This window comes from Cottoperca gobio, chromosome 8, assembly GCF_900634415.1.
Source record: "Cottoperca gobio chromosome 8, fCotGob3.1, whole genome shotgun sequence".
Taxonomy (NCBI): domain Eukaryota; kingdom Metazoa; phylum Chordata; class Actinopteri; order Perciformes; family Bovichtidae; genus Cottoperca; species Cottoperca gobio.
Genome location: NC_041362.1, coordinates 17,190,688 through 17,215,049, shown reverse-complemented (window position 1 = coordinate 17,215,049; position 24,362 = coordinate 17,190,688). Strand labels below are relative to the sequence as shown.

Below are 24,362 nucleotides of genomic sequence, written 5' to 3'. Positions count from 1 at the left end.
CTCTTTGATGCTGTCTGTCAATATCTAGGTGTTGCTGAAACTTACTTAATTTTTTTTTTTTTTTATCACTGACACACAATACTATTCCATATAGAAAGATAATCCTGTGTGCTAATTGGACACTGGATATACATATAAACTTCAAAATGCTGCAGGCTCTTTCACTCAGCAGTGTGAAAATTGACTTCAAAGAACAGGTCACTCACACTGAAAAAACATTTCTCAGTGTTGCAGCCTTGTTCGTACATGCCAAAATAAAATAAAGAATGTTTTAAATTACTTGATAAATACATTAATATGCCATTAAATGTAACAAAGATAATATTAAAAACAAATGTAGGCATTAATGAATTGATCAAAGATCAACTAGATATTTCTGATTTAATTTGCTTTTTAACTATTTATCTGTATTCATTTGGTTTGTCTTCTGTTTAATTTTCTCTTTTTTTTAATAAAAGAAAAAAACATGTATTTTTAAATATATGTATTTATTTATGTCTTTATTTATTGATGTATTACAGAATTATTTTACCCTTTGCATTTCTCCCCCTATTAATTCTGGATTTTATTCTTTATACGTTTCCTTTTACATTCCTTTATTAATTTCTGCTTCAATTTGACCCCATGAAAAGAAAATAGAAATAAATAAGTTTGGTGAAAAAAATAGGGGAAGAAATTTAAAGGATAAATACGTACATTAAAAATGAATGAATACATTTAAAAATAAATAAATGCATAAATACATTTTAATAAGAGGGAAACTAATGTAAAGGTAACTAAATAAAAAAAACTAATAAAACCAGAAATATCAATTCATTCATGCCTACATTTATTTTTGATATTATTTTTGGTACATTTAGTGGCATATTCCTTTATGTATTGAGTCATTCTTTTTTTTTTGGCAGGTTCTGTCCTCCAAACACATAAATGACTCAATCTGATGTCAATGCCATGCTCGTTTTTCTGTAATTGAAGGAATTCTCTTTTTCTCAAAACCAGTCCTCCAGTAAAACCACTCTTTCAGAGGAAACGGAGGATACCTACATAATGTTAATCAGCCTGGATGTGGCTGATGCACTGGCAACATGTACAGAATCATAATTTGAGTTATCTCCGCAGAAGTGTTGTTGCTGGTAGTGGTAAGTAATGCAAGAGTGATTTCTATTTAGATAGGCCATGGTTCACATGCTTCCACCCTGCATCACACTTCCTGGTCTGTTTCACAAGACTTCAACATTCACATCAGTGTGAACGGAGGGAGTTGTACCCTTAATTATTTAGTTGAATGCTCAGAAGCACAGCGCTTGAATAAATCACAAATACATGTTTATGGTACTCTCAACAGCTAAAGCAGAAATGCATACTTTAATGGTTCATTTACTGTATATAGGTTATATTTCTAATTTGTCCCAACAAACCAAATAACCTATAGAGGAGAGAGCCCGACTGCTTAGGCACCCTTCGTTTGTTCAAGCTGTACAAAAGCCAAAGTGTAAAAACAACTATTTGCTATGCCTGGTGGGTTAATGTGCCAGAATATTTAGTGTTAACCTATTAGGATGTTCACTAGCTTTGCATAATAGTCCACATGACTTCTTGTTAAGGCCCAGACACACCAAACAGACATCAAGGAACTAGTGGCAATAGAGAAGACTATTGCGTCGGCTCACGTTGCCTGCGTCAAAAAGTTGCATTTGGACACACCGCGAAGACTACAGCCAACAGCCAACTAGCATGTACTTTCTGCTGTTCTTCTGTATTCATCATTAGAAAAAGTGCACCGGAAGACCTAAAGCTAAACTAACTTCTAGCTCTAGCTGTTTACAGACATGAGAGTGGTAGGCCTATCAATCGTCTCATCAAATTCTTGGCAAGAAATTGCGGCTTATTTTTGGTGTCATTTGCTTAAACTAGAACAAACCGCTTGGACGTGTTCGTGGTGCTGTTTCTTGGCTAGAAGTGAATCTTGCATTTACTGTAGCAACGCTACAGTCTACACATCATAACGGCAAAACTCCCACTCCTCAATAAGAAAAACGGGGGGAAACACATTTTTGGCCACTCTGGGCACCTGTACCGTAACGGTACGGATAAATGTGCAACGTATTTAATACACATACACGCACACACACACATCCTCATTTATATCTCCAGTGACACACACATGCATGCTACTTTGTGAAGGAAAGTATACAGAGATGACCCGTAGTGGCCGTTAGCGGACGTGGCCGCACTGTTGTGAGGATGTTGATGCGCATCTATTTGCATTTTTACGGCTTAGCGCAGGCGATAACGAAAGTGAAAATGTTTTCTAAATTGAAAAAACGTAATGCTCTGAAAACAAAAAGAAAGCGTGTTGGCTACAGAGACACACATCTGCGCTATAGATATAGTCAGAATGATGGTGCTAGTTTGTGAGGCCTGGAGGCTGATCCCTGCCTTCACACCAAACTTATTACACAGAGGGTAATTGTTGTCCTTGCTCATGTACGGATTTGTGTAATGATGAAGGCTGTTTAATATCCTGAGGCCATTACTCGCTGCTCGTGTTTTGTTTCATATTAGATCCCCCTCTATGTATTTCATCTTTTATATAGAATAACATATGGAATTGTCTCTGCTTTTTTCTTTCCAGAGTAACATCTGATTTGTAACAGTGAGTGATGGGCAACATTGTGCAACACTAATGTTATCTCTTCATTGATCATCTGGAATGGGATAAAATGGGTTTTTACTAAATTAAGTTGGAAATTAAAACCAGTATAGAAATCAGCAAAGAAAGAGTTCCTCGGTTCGTGAAGCAGATTAAGGAAAAAGCTTGCTGCTCTCAGAAACAATTGCGTGATGCTAGCAGAATGCATGAGCTGATGAAAATGAAACCGATAGTGATGCCATTTGGGAAATCAAATGAGTACAACAAAATGCCAAACTGCCTCATGTGTCACAAACCGTGTGGAGATATAAGGGATGTTCAAAACTGTAGGGACACCTACTGTTTTATGTAGCGATAAAGTTGAATCCACATGAAAGCCAATATATTATATAGGAAATATAAACCAACCACCAAGGAAGAGAAACAGACGGTTTAAAGATGATGGGATGTACAATATGCAAAAGACGCTTTGAGTCATAACCAGGTGGATGTCTGTGATAATATAAACATCCACTAATGTTTTTGTCAGTGGCTGTTTTTTTAAGATAAAGATACATCCATGGACAGATTATGAGACAACGGGTCTGTGTGTGTGGCCCCCACCTACAGGAGCAAGACTACAGACTGAAAGAGACACAAAACGACTACAAACGTCAAGGTGTTTTTAGCCGTTTTGCACTTCTTTGTCGTCATTTTGCATCACTTTGTGGTTGTTTTTTGTCTCTTTGTAGTTGTTTTGTTTTGCGTCACTTTATGGTTCTTTTGTTTTAAATCTCTCCGTGCTCGTTTTGCATCTTTTTGTGGTTGTGTTATGATTCTTTGTAGTCATTTAGCATTTCTTTGTGGTTGTTTTTCTGTTCATTTTGTGTCATCTTGTTTTGACTTTTCTTGTTTTGTATCTTTTTGCAGTCTTATGGTTGTAATTTTGCTTCTCTTTGTCGTTGTTCTGTATCTCTTTTTAGTCGTTTAAATCTTTTTGTGGAAACTTTGCATCCCTTTCTGTGTTTTGTGTCTTGTTTTGCTTGTCTTTGTGATTGTTTTGTGTATCTTTGTAGTCGTTGGATTGAGTTTCCAACAAGAAATATTTTCTGTCACTTCAAACAGGCTGTGTTCAGTAATCTATCCATGCATACATGAGTGCCTTGGGCCTTTGTCTTACACTTTTATTATGACTTTTCATGTGCAGTGAACATGAAAGGCACAGGGCTGTCTCATGACTTGTTGCTCTCTTTAGTTTACAGTCTGACGTCAACATTTACAGTTTGTTGGACACTGAGAGAATACAGAGCAGAAACTGAGCTTTGAACGCTTGAAATCTAAGCACAGCAGGAGCCACGGATCTGTTTCTGCTATTCTCTCAGAACCGTGTATTATATTATTATATTATATTATATTATATTATATTATATTATATTATATTATATTATTATATTATATTATTATATTATTATATTATATTATGTTATATTTTATTATTATATTATTATATTATATTATATTATATTATTATATCATATTATATTACAGACTGCTGTGGAAGATCAGGATAGTTATTCTTCACCACAAGATATGATAAAACTATATTATCTGCTTTTATGTCACACCATAGTATTACAATAATATATAAGTGTTGAAAGGATATTTCTCCCGGAGATTTTTCCAATTAACTTTCTTTGATTAAAAAATATATTTCTTTACGACTCGCTTGTATATCCTGCTCGTTTTCTCCAACGTGTCGCTTTAGGGGAATATTTAAACTCAAGACGTCTTCTGAATCATTTTTACACATTTGTCAACCTCATCATTATTTCATTAGCTTATTAACATATATATATATATATATATATATATATATATATATATATTCAAATAAAAATAAAAATGTATGTTTAAACTAAACTCACACAATATGTCCACTTTATGCTCACTAAAATGTGAGATATTCTGACATTAGTTCCAGACTGTCACACACAGTTTTGTGATCAGGACTTAATGTCTTATTACCACCGTTACTCAAAGAAGCTCTCTCAGCAGGGTTGTTTTGCTATTTCCTTATCTTGGGTTAGTTTGTTGGGGAATGATCATGTAATTGCGCTGTAATCCTGACTCTATTCCACTCCTCTGTTCTTTTCAAGATAATGGGTGATACTGAATTCCTGCCACCTGACATTTAGATTAGCGATGATGCTGAGCCTTCCCACTGTGAAAGTGTAAAGAAAAAAAAGTTGCTTTCATCCTCTTTAAGTCTGAGAAAAATGTCACAACGGATATTCCTAGTTAAAATTCTCTCAACTTGATATGTGACCACACAGTTGAATAGAAATGTTTCAATTTAATTCAACACTTTATTGATGCTTTTTCTTCAAAAATCTAAAGATTTCCTTTTTAATCGTATGACACACTGAAAATAAAACATTAAGAGCTAACTGAATTGGACATTTCACATTGTAAAGACTTCTTTATCTCCTAGAGAATTCACCAGTTAAAACATACAGCAGGCTACGATAGACATGCCAAAGAGTATATTCTGCATCGCAGTAAAGATGCCCAGCTAAGTACACACAGACACATAACTGCATCACAGCATCGCACGTTAAAGAGCCACGTAGATACAATCAGTAATGAGATCTACACAGTTGCCAATGCAACATAACACAAGTGTAATGGACACTTTTTGTGTGCAATCTGTCGTCAGTTAATGATATGGTTCAAATGAAACAGGAGTCACATGACGTTTAGCACATACTCTGCTAGCTGGGCTTTTACACACTGTCTAATTATTACCTGGAGCTGTTTGTGCTCACTTTACAACAATGGTGTTGCAGCTGCTGAATAACAATTATTTCTGACATTTCAGATGTGTTAAATATGTACGCAGTGATCCGGCAAAACTCTGTTTCAAGACAATGCCACAATAAAGTTAAAATGATAACAATGAAAACAATTAGAAGCTGCAGCTGATGCATCACTTTGAATATGGATGAGATGGATTACAGATGGGTTCCATGATTCAAACTCAACTTGGGTCTATTAGTGCCGTGGCTGTATGATAAGACAAACATATTGACATGCACAATCATTCTGTAATACCACAATACTGATTGCAGATTTCCACATAAACATAAACATAAATATTGTACTTCACTACATTTATCTGACAGCTTTAGTTACTTTTCAGATCACAGTTTTCCATCCCCTTCCTGTCCCGTGAAAACCATGCATCTCCACAGGAAGCATGAAGTGTTCCTTTATGTTTATACTTCTTAGGATGAATTAACTATTTAAAAAGCCTTTTGGATCAGCTGGACAATGCATCGTCACAAAGCTGAAAACAAAACAGTTTGTAGAGATACAGTATGTGGTTCTCACAGGACAGCAACACAACTACAAACATATTAATATCTTATAATATATGATACATTGCTGTGGATTAAGCTACCCAACAGTGCATACAATGAGTTTTAATGAGGACAATCTTAAACATTTACAGCAGTAAATTGCAACATACACATGAAAGCAGTAGTATAATTAATCCAGAAACATCAAATATAATCGTAAAACACTGACAGGGAACATTTTACTGCATAATGACTACTTTGCTTTCATTATTTTACCTAAATAAGGTTTTGCATGCAGGACTTTAACTTGTAGTGGAGTATTTATGGTGGTATTAGTATTTTTAATTTAGAAAATGATCTGAATACTTCTTCCACCACTGCATTTGGAATAGGCATTAAGTCTTCATGTAAACAGAGATGTTTCCTGAGGGAATAACTGCAGTCAGAAGTGGCAGGTGGCCATTTGTTGGCAATGGCGGTGTCCATCTCAGTGCACAGCCACAGTGACAGGCAGCATGTGTTGAAGTAGTTCCCTTGCTGACTGCGAGTGAGATGGTTGAGAGCGGTCTTGTGTCATCCTCAGACTCATACTGTCATCAGCCCGAGCAGGGGCAACTCTGAAAACCCTGCAGTGCGATGGCCGAATGGCTACAATGAACTGCCTCTTAAATGTTTCACTCAATACAATGTAGATAAACGGGTTGATGCAGCTGTTGGCGTAGCCCAAGCTGATAGCAATGTTGTAGGCGTACAGGAAAGCAAAGGTGGGCCGCTGTACTCCGAGGTGGGCCAGCTGCAAGATGTAGTACGGGGCCCAGCAGATGAAGAATGCCAGGCATATGACCACCGCCATACGGGTCACTTTTCTCGTCCGCACCCTGAGGCTGCGCTGGGGCAGTGGAGCAACTGTAGCTGACATGTTTTGGAGAATCTTGAAAAAGACCCCACAAATGAGCAGCCAAGGCAGAGCAAAGGCCAAGAAGAACTGGTAGAGGGTGAACCAGTATGTATCTGTGGCTGGGTTTGGCAGCAGGAGGGCACAGCCAACCGAGCCATCTTTCAGATGCATGAGTCCAGTGTACATCCAGACCGGAGTGATGGAGATCAGAGAAAACACCCACACAAGAGCCACCGAAGCCCCAGCCACGAAGGGGGTTCGAACATGCTTGAAGCGGATGGGATGGACAGTGGCCAGGTAGCGATCCAGAGTCATTACAGTCAGGATGTACGTGCTGACAATCTGGCTGTTGGAGTCAAGTGCTGTGATGACGGTGCACATGGTGCCACCAAAGCACCAGGAGCCGTTGCCCACAAGCTGGTGAATGAGGAAAGGCATTCCCAGGAGAAAGAGGAGGTCTGCGATGGACAAGCTGAAGATAAATATGTCTGGTACTGTTTGCTGGGAGCAGAACTTGGTTTTCTTCACAATGGTGTAGATTACAATTGTGTTTCCAAAGATCCCAAAAAAACAGATGAAACCAAAGATGCTGGGCATGAGAACATTGTTGTGCTGCTCATGCTCTGAGGATACAAACAGAATGCTCTTTGTCAGGCACTAATAATATGCAGTAAATACAAACAAAACATACATATATCAATGTATGTTTAAGACACTGGATTTATTTTTAGCTCCACAGCTGCAGATGACCTAATCTGTCTAAATTCTTCAACAAATGTTTTTACATGTTTGACACAGCACTAACATCGTGTGTTCAGGCGCGATTTAAAAATTGGGAAGGAACAAACAACCTACCTTCTGTTAGATTCTTGGCCGAAATGAAGGATGAAAAGGAGGAATTCGAAATGTAGGCAAAGTCCATCCCAAATAACTGTTTGTGGTCTTTCTCTAAACTGATAATAATAATAATAATAATAATAATAATAATAATAATAATAATAATAATAATAATAATAATAATAATAATACAATTTGCATAGTTTTCGAACGAAATAAAGTAAAATATCACATGAATAGCATTATAAAGTTGTTGTTTTTTAAATAGTTCCACTCAAAAACATTTGAGATTTGACAGCAGAGATGCAACGCCGCGCGCATTTTATTGTTATCCACCGACTTCATCAGTGCACGCGACAACTAAATCGCACTATGAAAGAAAAACGCCGACTTAAAACACTCGTCATCCTATCAGTCTGAAAATGAGCAACATCATAGACTCTATGACTAAAGGAGGTCATTACGCTAAAACCACGATATCACAGCTTCCGTTTTGGAAGTCTCTCAATTTGGGTGGGTGTGAGAGAGAAAGAGAGCGAGTGTGAGAGAGAGAGAAAAAAAAAAAAGAGAGAGAGAGAGAGAGAGAGAGAGAGAGAGTGTGTGTGTGTGTGTGTGTGCGTGTGTGTCTGTGTGTGTGTGTGTGTGTGTGTGTGTGTGTGTGTGTCTGTGTCTGTGTCTGTGTGTGAGAGAGCAAGTAAGAGAGAGAGAGAGAGAGAGAGAGAGTGTGAGAGAAAGAGAAAGAAAGAGAGTGTTTGTGTGTGTGTGTGTGTGTGTGTGTGTGAGAGAGAGAGAGAGAGAGAGAGAAAGAGAGTATTTGTGTGTGTGTGTGTGTGTGTGTGTGTGTGTGTGTGTGTGAGAGAGAGTGAGTGTGTGTGTGTGTGTGTGTGTGTGTGTGTGTGTGAGAGAGAGAGAGAGAGAGAGAGAGAGAGAGAGAGAGAGCGAGAGAGAGAGAGTGTGTGTATGTGTGTGAGAGAGCAAGTAAGAGAGAGAGAGTATGAGAGAAAGAGAAAGAAAGAGAGTATTTGTGTGTGTGTGTGTGTGTGTGTGTGTGTGTGTGTGTGTGTGTGTGTGTGTGTGTGTGTGTGTGTGTGAGAGAGTGAGTGAGTGTGTGTGTGTGTGTGTGTGTGTGTGTGTGTGTGAGAGAGAGAGAGAGAGAGAGAGAGAGAGAGAGAGAGAGAGAGAGAGAGAGAGAGAGAGAGAGAGAGAGAGAGATTATATATAGCTTTATCCATCATTTTATTAAAAGATATATAGTTTAGGTATCTCATAATAACAATGCTCTTATAAATTCTGATGGGAACTTCCCCCATGATTTACCATTGAACAGCATGGTACACTTTCATCCTGCAACACATTGCTGACGCTGGTTTTACCAGGTTAAACTTTTCCACTAGGTGTCAGCATTGTCAAGGTATTTAAAGGTTGCCACAGACAGAGAGGTCACAATTAAAAGCAGATGTCCAAAAAAATTGAATAGAAGAAAGAAGAACAAATATGTGCCAAATAATTGAGTTCTGTGGTGGGATAACACACACACTCCCCGCTGACAACATGCAAGGTGGAAAAAGTGTTCTTTTAGTACTTCTTTTTGTCCAGAAAATCATCAATGTGTGTGCACATATATAGCTACTTTGTATATAGGTAAATATCCATGCATACATCTTGAATTTGCCAATATGATTGCATTGCATTTGATGCACCTTTGTCACCTGGCTCACTACATGCATTGCCCTGTCTACTTGTATTACCTGACCAGTAAAGTCAGATGTCAAGCACTGGTGTGGAAAAAAAAAAAAACATTTTTAACTGTTATTTTTCAGCCATTTGTCTTAAAGAAATAGGATGCTCCAACCTTATCTAACCTATTTTATCTGATGTTCCACCTTGCCTAATTTCACCACCCTCAATACATATATGTAATGTCTGATATGGAATAATGTGGTCTAACTATCTATTAGATATACATAGAGCGCTGTGTCATAAAGTAGCCTCCATATTATTATTAGATATTTAGCATTAGGCTACTTGTAACAATCATAGAGGATAATTAAAGCCAGTTGTAGGCGGCAGAAACAGTTTTGTGGTGGGTTTGGCAGGCAAGTGGAACAGACTGACAGGGAGGAGCTCCAGTCACAACAGCAGGCCGACCCTCTCAGCACTGTGGAAGGAAGCGGAAATAAACGTCGCAAACCTTATGCTAGTAGCTACATTTAGGACGGGGTGTAAGCGACATCAGACATACATCGTTTGTTGCCTCTTAAGAGGAAGCAGGGAGTGGATAGTCACACGATAGGGTTTTGTTACGGTGGCAGCATCGAAACGGAATATCTCGAGAGGTGAGCTTTCCTTATGCTTTCTCCTAACGTAAAAGTTGTGTACTGTTTTCCTTTCCCGACGCAGGCTAGGCAAGTTCAGTTACGTTAGCTGGGGCTAACTGTGCCACTAAGCTAGCAACAACAGCTTGCGCTATGAAAAAAAGGTGTTTTCTTCCCTTTCACATTTGCCAACGTGAAGCTAGCGTGTAGGCCTCGTGCTTTAATATACACTGCATGTTCATTTTAAACTGGACACTTGTGAGTAATGTCATCGTTAATTTGCCCGCTGTTGTAAAAATAAATGGGTTAAGTTTGGTAGTCACACTGCATCGCAGTTATTGTTATCCGACCGTTAGCCGGCATGCTAGCTCTAGCGTTCTAGAACACTGGGCGCAGGCTGTTTAGCTGGAACGGAATCGATCCACTCGAAGTCTCGTGAAAAACAGTACAAAACGTGGTCTAATAATGCTCTAAATGGTATGTTACTAGATGTTGAAATCTGACACAGTTTTGACCGTAAAGAACCACGACAAGGTTGTAAAATCTAGAGGATTGTTGCAGGCTTCCTTTGGACTTCAGCTTCCCTTTTCATTACTTTGTCTTTACTAATTTACTTCTGTCACTGGTGTGCGATCTTCGTCTGTCTTCAGGCGCGTTAGTGGCCACGGGCTGAGTTGTTGACAGTTGTATTGCTGTAAACAATGGCTGCAGTCACATTTTAGGAGTTACCGTTAAGTCAAATTACTTTTCTAGGAAACTGTCCTGCATCTCCTGTTCTGTAAAGCTAACACATAAACTGATTATATGTGACGAGATTAAATGGATTGTTTTAAAAAAAAAACCAATTACATTTGGATACTTTTTCATACATTTGTTTCTGTTTTTTGTTTGTTATCTGGCTGCCAGGCTGTAATTTACTTGCTATATTCGATGCAGGGCTTTATTAGTGTGAACCCATCAGAGCTACACGGTGGCATATTAGCAAACAACTTAATGAGATAACATGGCTTTATCCATTTAACTCGGCACCTGTAGGTGTTTCCAGTGTATCACTGTCAGCTCTGCTTAAGTATGCTACTGACTTATCTGTGGTGGGGCCAGGTGGTTGGCTGTCAAAGTCTTTACGAGTTGACGTTCATTGTAGTGAATTTTGCATCAATGTCCCCTTATGTAACAGCAGCTAGATTATGTAGACGCTTATTCTCTTTTCACATAGGTCTGCCATTGATATGACCATAAGTACTTTTTTAAAGATCTCAATGAACAAAGCGTGGGATGTCTAGACCACGGAATAATAATCTCATGATTACAGGGAAGCAATTTCTTAAAAACACATTATCAGCGTAACTAAGAGGCACTAAAATAAAACCAAACTTGCAACATAAAGGAGATATAATGTTAACATGTACTATATATATTATAGGTTCAGACCAAACCAAATTCATCTTAAGTTTTTATTCTATGTTCTATTTTATGTTTTTAAATGAGAATCTTAATGCATAAGAGTAAACATTTTCCTAACATTTCTTTTCTAAAAAAAGACCGCCCTCCCCTGTGCAGTTATTACTACATTTGAGTCTGATTGTGGACCACATTATGTCTGGTTTGTAGGTACCATTACTGTGACCTGTATGTGAGGTCTCAGCCCGAAAGGAGCGGGTCATAGACGGGAGGAGAGACTCGGAGGAAAGCATCTGGCCACGGAAGCCTGGATAAGTGTTTTTTATTTTTTATTCAGCCACTGAAACACAACTACAGCCAAGCAGTTTTCCAGCACCCAACAACAACCATGGAGGCCATAGCTAAATACGATTTCAAAGCTACTGCTGATGATGAGCTTAGTTTCAAGCGTGGAGAAGTCCTCAAGGTAAGTGAAACAAAAGTATTTGATAATTTAATGTCAAGACTTGTCTGTATTACTCATAATTATGAAATGCTGGAAAATAGTTTCTTGCTGTAGTAGGTATGTTTCCTGTGTAGTAAATCATACCCAGCCTGTGTTAAGTAATGTTGTTTTTGTTAAACACAAAAAGAAAATCTGTAGGATTTAAAATAATTACCCAAATAAAGCGACAGTGTTACATCTGTCCTTACATTGAGATCAATCTCTTGCCAGATGTATCTGTTAAACATGAACCCACTTTGAAAAAGAAAAAGATCAGAAGGGTTGGACTACAGCCTAAAATCCAACACTACTGCGTCATGTGATGATGCACATGGTAATTACATGTGCCAACAGAACAACAACATTTTAGAATCTCTGGCCCGTTGTGTGATAGTGAAGTATTCTAAAGGAGCAGTGCTTGTGTTTCACTGCAAAGGGCTTAAAGAGGCAAAGATGGCAGGTTTTTGTTCCATTATGAAGCATCTAAAGTGCAAACCCCAGGCTTGTCCAGATCCTCAGGCACGAGAAGCTTATTCAAAGCCTCATGCTTTCTGGTTGCTTGAAAAGCGTTTATGTCACTCTGACCTTGATAAGATAGCAAAGATATTAGAAAGTACATACTGCAATTCTCCGACACAATGATTCTCTTTGGATTTAAATGCAATCATCATAATTCCTTTGTTTAGCGTCATAGTGATGACGAGCAGGATGAAGAAGCAACAAATGCAGAAAAACAAGATAAACCTTCGTATTTTCTTATTTATGTGTCGCTAAATAACATCCTTTTCATAATACATGACTTTAAGAAATCCCTTTTTTCCCTTTTGGCTTAAAGGTCCGTCCTTATTTTACCATTAAAAAGGACCGCCTACGGTTAAGACATTTCTAAAGAACACTCCTCTTAAGCTTTTTGCTGAAAACAGGTTGAATAGCCCCTTTGGTAAAAGATACATTTGTAAAGGACCAAACGGCTTTGTGTTACCTGTCATCCTGTTTTGATCATAACAATAAATTGTTTTTATGGGCAACTTCTTCTTTGCCAAACATGCAGGTAGATGGAACATTGTTGTGATTCAACTTAACATACACATAATTTTATTATCATATTATACATTTTTGCTCCAGAGAACTGTAGCTAGTATTACGTGATCAGCAGTGACCAGTAAATAAACACTCCAAGTAGTTTTGCTGTTATCCTCCCACAGAATCTTTATCTTAACTGTGAGAGGCCTTCTGCTTTTCTGTTCGTGTGAGATGAGCCCGCTCTGTGCTAATAATTCAGCAGCATGCAGGATGCATGCATGTGATGACGTACCTAGATTTTATACTATTCTTTGTCTGTATATAATATAGAAGTTGGCTGTCTTGAATGAGTTGGCTGTTCTCGCAGCGATGAGTGCTGTGTCTTTGCTGAATAAGAGATTTGAGTGGGGACTAGGGAGTTTAAAAAAGATTTCTTATCTCACCAGGGGGGCCTAGAGGGAGAGAAAGTCGGCTCAGGAAGCACAGAGCTATATATGAGTTCTTATTAAATTTGCATAAGAGAAGAGAAAACACTGTACTTTTCCTCTAATTTAAACAGCTAGTGGAAAACGTCAAGCCACATGGCAGATTTCCAGCCAAGATGTTAATGGGAAATACCACAGATTGTTCCCTGTAAATTACATTACAGATTTCTTTCAAATTTCCAATCCTAAATTGTACTTCTCAGTTCCCTGTTTGTTTAGCACGATGTTGCTGAACAGATTCTGAATCTGTTTCCTTCCTGTAAGATGTTCTTTTTAAGGCCTTTTCTAACTAATTTACAGAAGTCACAGTTCCCCAGAAAGTACGGTCATTTTACATTAATGACTGAAAGCCAATAATAAAAAATGTTTTCTTCAAATCGAGGCTTATCCTCTGCATGCGGCTCTACTCTGACACTTTGTAATATTTTTTTTTCACACACTATATAGCATGTAGCCAACCCCACCCGACATACTATATTAACAGATACAGTAAATGCCACTATGTTCAAATGTCTGACTTTTAGGCCCACCAGTGCTGCACACAATGACTTTAAAATTAAAAGATATTAATATGTCCTGGCTTTACATATTAAGTGCACAACGATAAGAGCTACAGAAAAAGTGTCAAGTTATTTCTGGACAGAGAAGGAAAGCCTGCCTTGCATCTCGCACTGTCCACATTTCGTCTGAATTAATTGTGGGCTGCTTTGCTTATCGGACCGGTTTACTTTTTGAGACCAAATGAATTGGCCCAATGTTTGTCAGATACCATCCCCCTCTCCGTTTCTTTCATCATCTTTTAAACTGTGTTTGTTCCTCCTCGCAGTACTCATACTTTAGTCTCAAGTCTGAATCTTTCCCCCCAGGTAACTTATGAGAAACAGGATCGGACAAGCTGCTGTCATCCAATGAAACATACTCGTACTCAGGTTGACCCAAGCTACATCTTAATTTAACCTGTAGCTAAAAGTCTGCAGTTGTAAGTCAATTTTGGGAGCCTATGAGCAATGATTATTGAGTAATTGATCCAACAGTTGTATTCAGACTAGTTCTCATGTCCTACCAGGATGTCACTGAGTTTTGTACATATTGAGACACACAATGGTGAATTTGCAGCAACTTTACTCTTTGAAAAAACAAGTGAGAAACTGATGGCCTGGAACCTACCAATACCATTTAGTATTGGACTGGTTTTAGCTGTGTGTGGCTGATGAGTTTGGTCTCTCTCTCGCTCACCATCTCACTTTTTGTTACTTATAAGCTGTTTAAATATCAATAATACTTAACTAAACTTCTCTATCAATTCGCAACATTACCACAAATAATAGAACGTGCTCGAGAAATAAATTGGCAACCATAAAAAGCCTAACAAGTCTGTTTATTTAGAAGTGTTCCAGGTTACATTACATGTACCTGTTACTTCACCTGAAAATATACAGCATGCTATACACAGGCATTTGGAGTAGTACATCTAAAAGCAAACTTTCCTGAGGTGGAGTGTTCATAGTGGCTCCTTTTGCTTCCATCACCAGTGCTATCTGTCTGCTGATGCTAATACTAAACAGCTCTGCTCTTAGGACAAAGGGTCCCTCTCATGAGAGAGCAAGCCTGTGTTAAGGCTGTGCATGAATGTAGCATCCTTTCAATTTCTCACCATTTTCAGTATCACTGGGAGACGGTGGCTGTGTTGCCACTAGCCCTCACGTTGGCATACAAGGAGATCAGATCTGTTGACGTCGTTCATCTGCTCCTGCTTTCATTCACAATATCACTACCTCTTACCACACACTACGGCGGGGTCGATTGATTGTGATACTGTAGAAATTGCTGTAGATACAAAAAAAGGCAGTTGGGTATTGTCAACATTGCATTCAGTATGCATGGATGAAATGAAGCCAGTGTGGGTCAATACTGTAGACGTCTAGTAGCAAGTAGGATAGGCATCAGTACTACAGTTCACCAAAACTCAATATGCTGATGAAGCACAAATATTAGGCAGCTCTGACTGAATGCCACACGGCAGTATTCCCCCATCGTTTCAATAGCTTTTATTTAAGGCCTCTTATATAACCATTTATCTAATGGTCTGACACGGCGGGGATCAAAAGGTTGTCTTGGGGACATTCAATCCCGTTGTGTTGCACTATTTAATCATCCTGAAATGTGTATGCTGACTTTTATCAATGCCAGTTTGTTGAGCATTAAGTATGAACATTAAAATTCATATTGCATGTCATTTGTGAATTTTCTTCAGAACCAGCATTACTTTTTAAGGAGGTGTTCACTGATGTTAAATCAGTCTGGGGGAAATGTTGATCCATCTGAGGATTCATTCGCTTTTGTTTTGGTTGTCTTTGGATAAGTGATATTTTTGTTTTGATTGACTGATCAATCATAGTATTTCTTATCTATCACTCTCTTCAGCTCCTCTTGCCTTCCTTCATAAATATTACTGTGTTGCAACACTTTTAAGGCATTTTTATTAGATTATCCATATTGTCCAATTCCATCAATATATGTAGTAATCCGTTTCCACAACTGTCAGCCGGTTAGCAAGCTCTGTGTCACTGTGACTCACGCAGTTCCCATCTAGTTTGCAGCCTTGAGTCATACGCCAACGTTTTGTTCTATCATTGGCGGGTTCACGAGTAGTGACGCAAACTATCACATTTGAACTGAGGCTCCAACCCCTCACAAAGTCAGAGCCATTTCATGTTTTATAAAATGTATCGTCTCTTTTAATTAGTTGTGTGCTTTTTCTCCACATATTGCTTTATCAGTAAATGGCACACAGAGCTGTTTCAACCACCATCCTGTTTTATCTTTACAGACGGTTTCAAGTTGTTAAACTGTTTTCACTTAATCTGAACATAGAGTAGATTAGTTGTTGAGTCTCTTACATTTTGGATACAGAAATATAAAAATTTGAAAGCATTGAAGCGTGGGCTTGTATGTAAAATATCCTACAGTACAAATGTGCAGAGAGTGGGCCCATGACACATTTGCATAATGCAGAATAGTTCAGTTTCACAGTCTGATCTCCCATCATGCATAGACACAAAAGGGGAAATTGCCACCAGTGGGTAGAAGATCTTTTTCTAAATCCAGCTATATACTATAAGATTTGCAGTTTTGGTGCCTTTTTCCCTGACTGGTGGGCTTATTGTCATCTACTTTGTGCAACTTCAGAACATTCACTTCATTGAACATACGCATACTTTTTAACATTACCAGTTGAAGTGTTCTCTTGAGGTGCAACAACCAGGGAAAAATCACATTGACCTTACTAGTAATATTTGTCCTTGGTAGATTACTGGAGATGATTTACTAATATGATTGAGGTCATTTATTGAAGTGAAAAATCCATTGTTCGAGCTAGGTTCACACGTATCAGAACTTTGTCTACGTGACCTGGTACTGTAGCATTTGAACTGCACAGTGTAAAAGCAATCGACCGATAAATCACTATTCATCACAGCTGTCTCTTGACTCAAATACATAGTTGCACATGAGCATACATTTAAGACTAATCAACCAGCCACATCTGCAGTCAATTGTCACCGGTCCCATCGTGCGTTGTTGTTTGACCAGTTTATTTTTTATAATCATATCATCTGTTTTTAAATAAATGCCTAGCCGAGTCTTCTTCTGCTCATTTTCTGTGTCAGAAAGCCGATCTAGAGGCAAAGCAGCAGGCATGTGGAGGCCACTGTAGAGTCTGGCCATTGCCCTGAGCACTGTACACTTGTTCTCATTTCCTCCTTAAATAAATAAAGATTAACAGCCCTGCTAGCTGACAGAATTAGCTCCTATCAACAGATCTTTGAACTGTGCCCGTGTAGAATGATCTATGTTCCACCTTTCCACCTCGCTATGTCTTCAAACTGCCGTCTACAGATTCAGATCATTTATTGTTGGACCTCTGTTTAAGTCATGCTACTCTGTCAATCTTATATTGCAGCCACTAATGAAATGGTATGCTATAAAACTCCAATTTAAAGTCAACCCAGGAATTGAATGAGAGCTTGCCAATAGAGGCGAGGCCTTTGTGGAACATTAAGATGCACAAAGGCAAATGTCAGCTCACGAAAGGGAATATGTAAACTATTATTACACTGAGAAATTGAATATTCAGTCACCAAAATTGCAAAATAAATAAACAAAACTCTGAAACGTGATGAAGAGGTTTGCATGGTCTAGGAACTACAACTGGAGTGCTTCAGGATGGTAAAAGTGACCAAACGAAATAAGATTTTTTTAATCGATTTTATAGCTAATCAGGCCAATATCGGTTAGTTAGATTTCCCGGTTTAGCTATTCTCTACCTAAAATGCTATATTCTGAGGTATGTACATTGACCTAGCTTTTGTTTCAACTGAATATAAGAATGGGATATTCTCAAAAAGAAGAGTGTTTTCCTTGAGAGAAACCTTCTTCGATCCCAGAGCTAAATTGGGCTCCGAATCTGTGGTAAAGTTGTTTCGTCTGTCCCAACATTAGTGTGTCCTTGTATCAGCGCGTGCTTATGTTAATGCTTCAGCCTTGCTGTTTTCACATCCTGTTTGATATGTCTTCCAACACCCAGTAACTTCCTGTATCTCCACAGCAAACTCGAGCAGACTACCGCGCCACAGCCCTGAATTTACAGAGAAACACGCCTGGTGCTTTCTGACGCATACGGTTAGAATTTAGTAGTCGCACTACTTGCAATAGAATTGCAGTGAAATGATTTTCCCTGGTTAGGGGTTGCAATATAGAGGCGAAATCAGCCTTTAGCCAGTTTCTTCAACACTTTCTCTTAATGCCCTCCCACCCTTCCTCTGATTTAATGTTTCCCTCATCGCCTATTAGTGCTTAGGGTATTGATTTCCCCTCCCTGTACATCTGACCACTGAAGAGAGGAAGAGTTGTATCAGCTCTGCCTTGTGATGCCTGAATGTCTTGAAAATCCAAACCTCACTTGAAAGACTCGTAAGCCGTCATTAGAGTCTGAGCTCAAATCCCAGATCCAAATCCCACTATTTGATTTCCTTTCTAAACCCTTCAAGTCAGTGGTGGTTTTTCTGCACATTTCTTGGCTGTCTGTGTAAAGCAGCATTACAGATGACTGGATCTGAAGGGTCAATACATTTGCTGCTATGTTGCTCATTGTGCAGTTTTTGTTACATCTGAGATTCACCCTTCTTAAACTGTGTGTGTGTGTTTCTTTTCACATTTGCATAAGAGCAGTCTATATTCTAATTAAGTGCTGAATCTCTGGAGAGCGAGCATAGATAAGTACATTTCTCTGACTTTTTTTTTTCTCTTTCTCTTGTCTAATTCAAACAGTGTGATCTTGTTAATGGAACTTAACTTTTTTTAAATGCTTTGTTATGAAGTATAGCCATAGGACATATAGCCCGTAAGGAATGTAGGTATTAAAGGAGTCTTTAACACAAAAACACACAGACATTAGCCAGTCGGGATGAAACACCGAAAATACCCCTGCAACACACTGGTACATGTGTTGCTTTTGTTGTGTGCACAACCTGTATTTGTAAATGATTTTCAGAAGTAAAGCAGCAGTAGCAAAAAAGATGAGAGCTAAGAGGGAAAACAGGTGTATTTTAAAATAGCTGGAGTAGCTATTACTAGCGACTCCACTACCAGCATGTCACAAGGCCAATGGAAGGCGATGTGGAAACTGCAAATATTGCCTTAGCTTAGTAATGGAAGAAAGTGTGTTTGCATGAACCTTTTCCTGCCTTTCTCCCTTTTCGTTGTTGTGACACTTATTTGTCCCAGCGACTTCCCACTCTGGCCTAATAGCTGCCCAACTGCGCATGGTTTAATACGTCTGCACTCATGCCTGCTGCTGATGCTGAAGATGAATTGACTCTCTCCTCTCCTCTCCGCTCGCTCTCTCTCTGGCCTTGCTTGCTCACAGCCTCTTGGAGCAGTACATTGTGCTCAGGGACAGCCTGTATAGACCTTATGCAAAGAGTAGCAGCAGTACAGGTGCTATTAAGGCACTTGACTGAGCTGTGTCAGAAATCACTCTCTCGTTCACTCATTCACTACTCCCTTTATAATAGACTCTGAATAGTTTACTCTATTGTGAGCAGTCGGTTCCCATTTGCAAACACTTTGCCTAATCATTATCATTTTGTGTCATCACTGACAGGCTTTATGACATTTTCATATCTTTAAAATGTGATTCATTGCATTACAGATTCCACTAGGGCTGCACATGACTATTAATGTCATTGTTGATTTAATCTGTCGATAATTATTTATATACGTCAGAAAATGTTGAAAACATAAATATTCACGTTTTAAGGAGCTGGAATCAGAGAATGTTACTCAAACAGATAAATGAATTATCAACATTGTTGGAGATTAGTTTAATAGTTGACAATCGATTAATCTTCGCTGATTCAACGCTACTTTTTTAGTTCTATTTGTGTAATGTATGAGACACAGATGGTAAATGTAGTTCACTATATAAATATAGATTTCAGGCAGTCTTTGTGTTTGTATCCCTCTGTGGTAAAGGCACATGATTCCTAAATAATGACCTCAAAGAGTCTCTGTTTATAGCTCAATGGTATAGCTTATTGCACAACAAAGACGAGCTGTTGAGTGTGGAGAATGAGTAGGGGACTCGGTGGAAATGCATAGGATTTTGATTTGGCATGTTAATACATGCTGTTCTGAACCAGTGAAATAAGGAACACTAGGATGACATTTTGATATCCTGGTTGAAAGTCAAACATTTCCTGTTGACAAATTGATCAAAGAGGTGATGCATGCAGTTCTGTTTCAGTTCTTGTCCTGGGAGCCAAGGTTAGCAATAGTTTGTTTTGAAACCTGTGAGGACTGTAAAGGTGTCCATAAATGCGTGTTTGTTCTGTGAAATAAGCATGTGACCTGTTTGGACCCCTCCCAAAGAATCAAAATCAGGAACAGTTAAGAACCGGAATCGTTAAAATCCAAACGATGCCCAACCCAAGGTATCACAAAAAGGCATTTAGCTAGCCGGCTACCGCAGATGGAGGACAGTGCAGTCCACAGAATAGCTAGTTTGGCTGCTTGGAAAAAGATATGCCCTCATTTCTTGTAATTTGCCCCTGAGGAGATTTCCTAAGCTGATCACAAGGAGTGTGATTCTTCAAAGTGCTCCTCTGCCCTCTCTGTCTCTCTCTCTCTGTCTCTCTCTCTCGGTCTCTCTCTCTCTCTCTCTCTCTCTTTTGATCAGTCCTCCGTCACTGTTTGTGCCTTGTTTTTTTTTGCTCTTCTTCTCTTGCTTCCTCTGCCTCTTTTCTCTCTGCTCTTCCTCTCTGTAGCAGAGTGTTGAGTCAGAGAGCTGTAATTAGATCTCGCTCCTTCTCATCTTCACATCACTCCCTCCTGATGTGCCATAAAGTCACTGACTGCTGTATTTAAACCAAAAGTTATCATTCTCTCTCTACTCGGCTTTAGTTCCCAATCTGCACAGCATAGGAGTGAGAAGTAGTGCAGACACTGATAAACCAATGTTTAAAGGAATACTTCACCCCCAAAATGATCATTTGTATATCCATTACTCGCCCGTGTTACCTTGAAGAAAACTTAGTTTTTCTCCCAGGCCTCCACAGTGAACAAAGAATTAAAAAACGGTGGAAAGTCGACGTTGCGAGTCCGAAGTATATTAAAAAAGTAATGTTTTTAGCTAAATGTAACATGTTTGGAAAGTATCATACCACTGGATAAATGAGACTTGTAACATACTGATGGAGTTGTGTGAGAGTTTGTGAACGCTTGTTTTGATATTGCTTTTCTGTTGTTAAATGCGACTTTTCAGTTTTTTGGATTCTTTGTTCACCGTGGAGGAATGCGAGACATACGTTTTCTCAGTAATTCAAGATAACACTGAGTAATTAATTGATATAAAAATTGTCATTTTGTGGGTGAAATATTCCTTTTTTAATGCATAACAATTACATGAAATGACTGATGGGCCTTTGACATATATTCCTTGACATAACAGAAAGCAATGGATCGTCAACTTTTGGCTTCCACTGACTTCAGATTTGGTGCCACTCGTTGAAGAGATTAACCAACCATACTCAACAGCTGGTGAAGCCTTGCGTTGGCATCAGACCATTATAAACACTATACAACAGTTGTCCCTGAATGCACACACTTGCCTAAGCTGTCACATCTGTTTACGGCACTAAAGATTTTGTAGCTTTTATTTTTTTTAAAGCACGAGTCAATAGAGGGTATTGCCAAAACAAACTGCGCTGAGGATTCAAGCTGTGACGAACAACATCATGACGTAAGAGAGGATCCTCCCCCGAGCTGCAGGAGTAAAAATGAATGTTGAGAGGAGGAAAGTGTGGGGCTAAGCCAAAAAGTATCCTTCCATATCCATAATCACACTTACACTGTTGATTAGAGTTTACCACCCATCTGGTTTGGCTGGTGGGTTCTTCTTCTTTTGATGGCATTATGACTAATTTTTCAGTAGTCATGAGATGAGATTCTTTTTTTTCTTATAATCAACTACACTATAACTGTTGGATCACCTCCTTTGTATCCTGGTTTTATAGTCCAAACGATGGTGAAGACTTCATACAGTGCTCTTTTTGTATTCCTTACTTTTCGTACATTTTCATCTTTTCAACTTTCCCTGTTTATATAAAAACAGTTTAATTCAGTGTGTATATGCCTACAATAGTTGGTAATAAAGTTATTACTTTATTACCTCAAGTCTGAGAACCACGTCTGCATGAGCGTTGGTGGACTTTAAAGCCACAGTCAGCCTCTTCTGCCGGGCTGTCCAACATTCAGTGTATCCCCTGGGTGAGGTATAATGTGTGTTCGGAGATACAATCTCTGCTCTATAAGGGAGGCTCCCCATGTGGTAATGGCCTCAAGCATTATTTTAATTACAAGAGTGTTACAAGCCTTCATTTACTGGAATCCAATGTAATCACTTTCTCTGTGTCTTTCTGCATCGGGGTGGCACTCATTGCCTCCCTGATCCAAGTCTGACGCCTCCCTGCTGGGAGCAAAGGAGGTCAAACTCATTTTGACGGCTTTTGTTTTTTTCCCTAAAGCTGTTGTGCTAAACAAAGTAAAATGTGGACGTGTGTGGGTTCACTCCACCCAAACACACCCCCAAAACTGCTGTCTTCCTCTCCATATCATCAGTCTAGGCTGGCACAGATAATCATCTTTGGGGATAATGCGTTGAGGGTATTTTAAAATGATTTATTACACCAATATGTAACCTACCTTTTTTTAAGCCTTAATCCCACAGTCCCTGCATACTGTCCTAGATACTGTACTGTTCAATGGGTGAATCAGTGTAAGATCTGGTGCCACTAACGGGTCACTTCTGCTGCCAGTATGTCAAAATACCAGGCCTTAGATTCCATTCCTGCAGGACATCCACACAGTTGGCACTGACGAACAAACAAACATACACACAGATGTGTTCAGGCATCTCCTAGTTCTTGTGCCATCACAGGCCATCTATTCTCCCTGTATTTTTACTTGTGTCTATTTTTGGATATGTGTGAGCCAGCCCGCCTGATGACTCTATTGTCTGCTAGAAATCACTGTTTAGGATGAGTGACCAAGCAGCCGCCTCCACGTGGACTTTGAAGTCCGTCCCTATAGCAAACCTTTTGAGGGTGTGTAATGTACACTTTCAGAAATCTATGGGCCGCACCAGATGTAGGTTTGGTATGTTCATACAATGTTTAGATTTGTATCATTTTAGCAGATTATTGCACATGAGGTGAGATCAAATGTTATATTGCCCTGCAAATGTGCTGCCTTTTGAGTTTACAAAGAACCACTTCCTTTTCCGCTCTTCCTTATCCTGTGGAGTTAGGATTGATATTGTAGCGTGTGCCACTCCTGATCTGTCGGGCTGTCTGGGTTTCTTAAAATATTTATTTCCTGTCAGTTTTGATTCACTGACTCCACTTTGCATATTACCAGGTACAATGTTGTAACTGATAATTGTCTGTGGTCTGATTTTAGATAACCACACAGTAATTGAAGTTGTCATGGCTGCCGTCTGGTGTGCAAATAGTCAGCAGAAGGGGCTCGATCAGTTTCATTAAAGTTAGTGGCAGACCCAACAGGCTTTAGCCTCCGAGGTTCCGATGAAGCTTTAGCTCGTCTATCTTTCTATCTGGACGACCTGCCGCACACTCAGATTAACTCACCCTCCAGGGTAATCCCTGCTACTGATTTATTGCAATCCCATGTGGACGGTGCAGACGTGTGGTTTTTTTTATCATCTTGTTTTTTCTGCCCCCACCCTTACTCTCCACCTCCATCTCGTGCCAAGCAATGCTGAGTCTGACCTTATGCAATCATGACTTATTGAGCGCGGTTATTTCTTTTATTCACATACTTAAGTGTTATACAAAGGATTATCTTTGTGACATCCGGTTTAAGGTGACCGGGAAAGTAAGGATTTGAATCTAATCTCCTCGTGGTCCTCACTTACTCCCCGTCCGAATCAAAGCAAAGAGCCAGCAAAAATCCATGTTTTCTCGGTGTTGGTGTAAACAATGAAAGTGGTGTAAAAATAACTATGGCATTACTTCATGAGCCCCATAAAAGCCCCTGCATAGACTCAACAATAGATGGTGACAACCTCTGTCCAGGCATCAGGCATCATTTCTGTTACATTTCTGTAATACAGTGACGTGTTTATAGAATCTGACTTCATCTGGCTGTGTTGACCTTTCATTAGATGACAGAATAAAATAAATCCCGCACCAGTTTCTCCACATCGGCCCTAAATAAATCTCTACTGTAAACGTTGAAATCCAGCAACCCTGTTGGATATTGTATAAGTGTTTTACAGAGAGATGCTGAATTAGTGGTTGTGGAGCTGGGTCTCTTGTGAATGACATTACACGTGTGTGTGTGTGTGTGTG

At 39.1% G+C, this 24,362-nt stretch overlaps 2 protein-coding genes across 2 annotated transcripts in view; one reads left to right on the top strand and one right to left on the bottom strand.

Annotated features, from left to right (window-relative positions):
• Positions 1-5,012: 5,012 nt before the first annotated feature.
• mchr1b (melanin-concentrating hormone receptor 1b) lies at positions 5,013-7,837 on the bottom strand. Its single transcript, XM_029438241.1, has 2 exons — positions 7,745-7,837; positions 5,013-7,512 (listed from the first exon to the last, which is right to left on the bottom strand). The coding sequence occupies exons 1-2, from the start codon at positions 7,809-7,811 to the stop codon at positions 6,479-6,481; spliced, it is 1,101 nt and encodes a 366-aa protein (XP_029294101.1). The 5' UTR covers positions 7,812-7,837; the 3' UTR covers positions 5,013-6,478.
• Positions 7,838-9,828: 1,991 nt separating this feature from the next.
• The window catches only part of grb2b (growth factor receptor-bound protein 2b), a 29,048-nt gene continuing 14,514 nt past the window's right edge, over positions 9,829-24,362 (top strand). The window contains exons 1-2 of the mRNA XM_029437686.1: positions 9,829-10,062; positions 11,653-11,908. Coding sequence (XP_029293546.1) covers positions 11,831-11,908 — 78 coding nt within the window. The 5' untranslated portion in view covers positions 9,829-10,062; positions 11,653-11,830. The remainder of the gene's footprint in view (positions 10,063-11,652; positions 11,909-24,362) is intronic.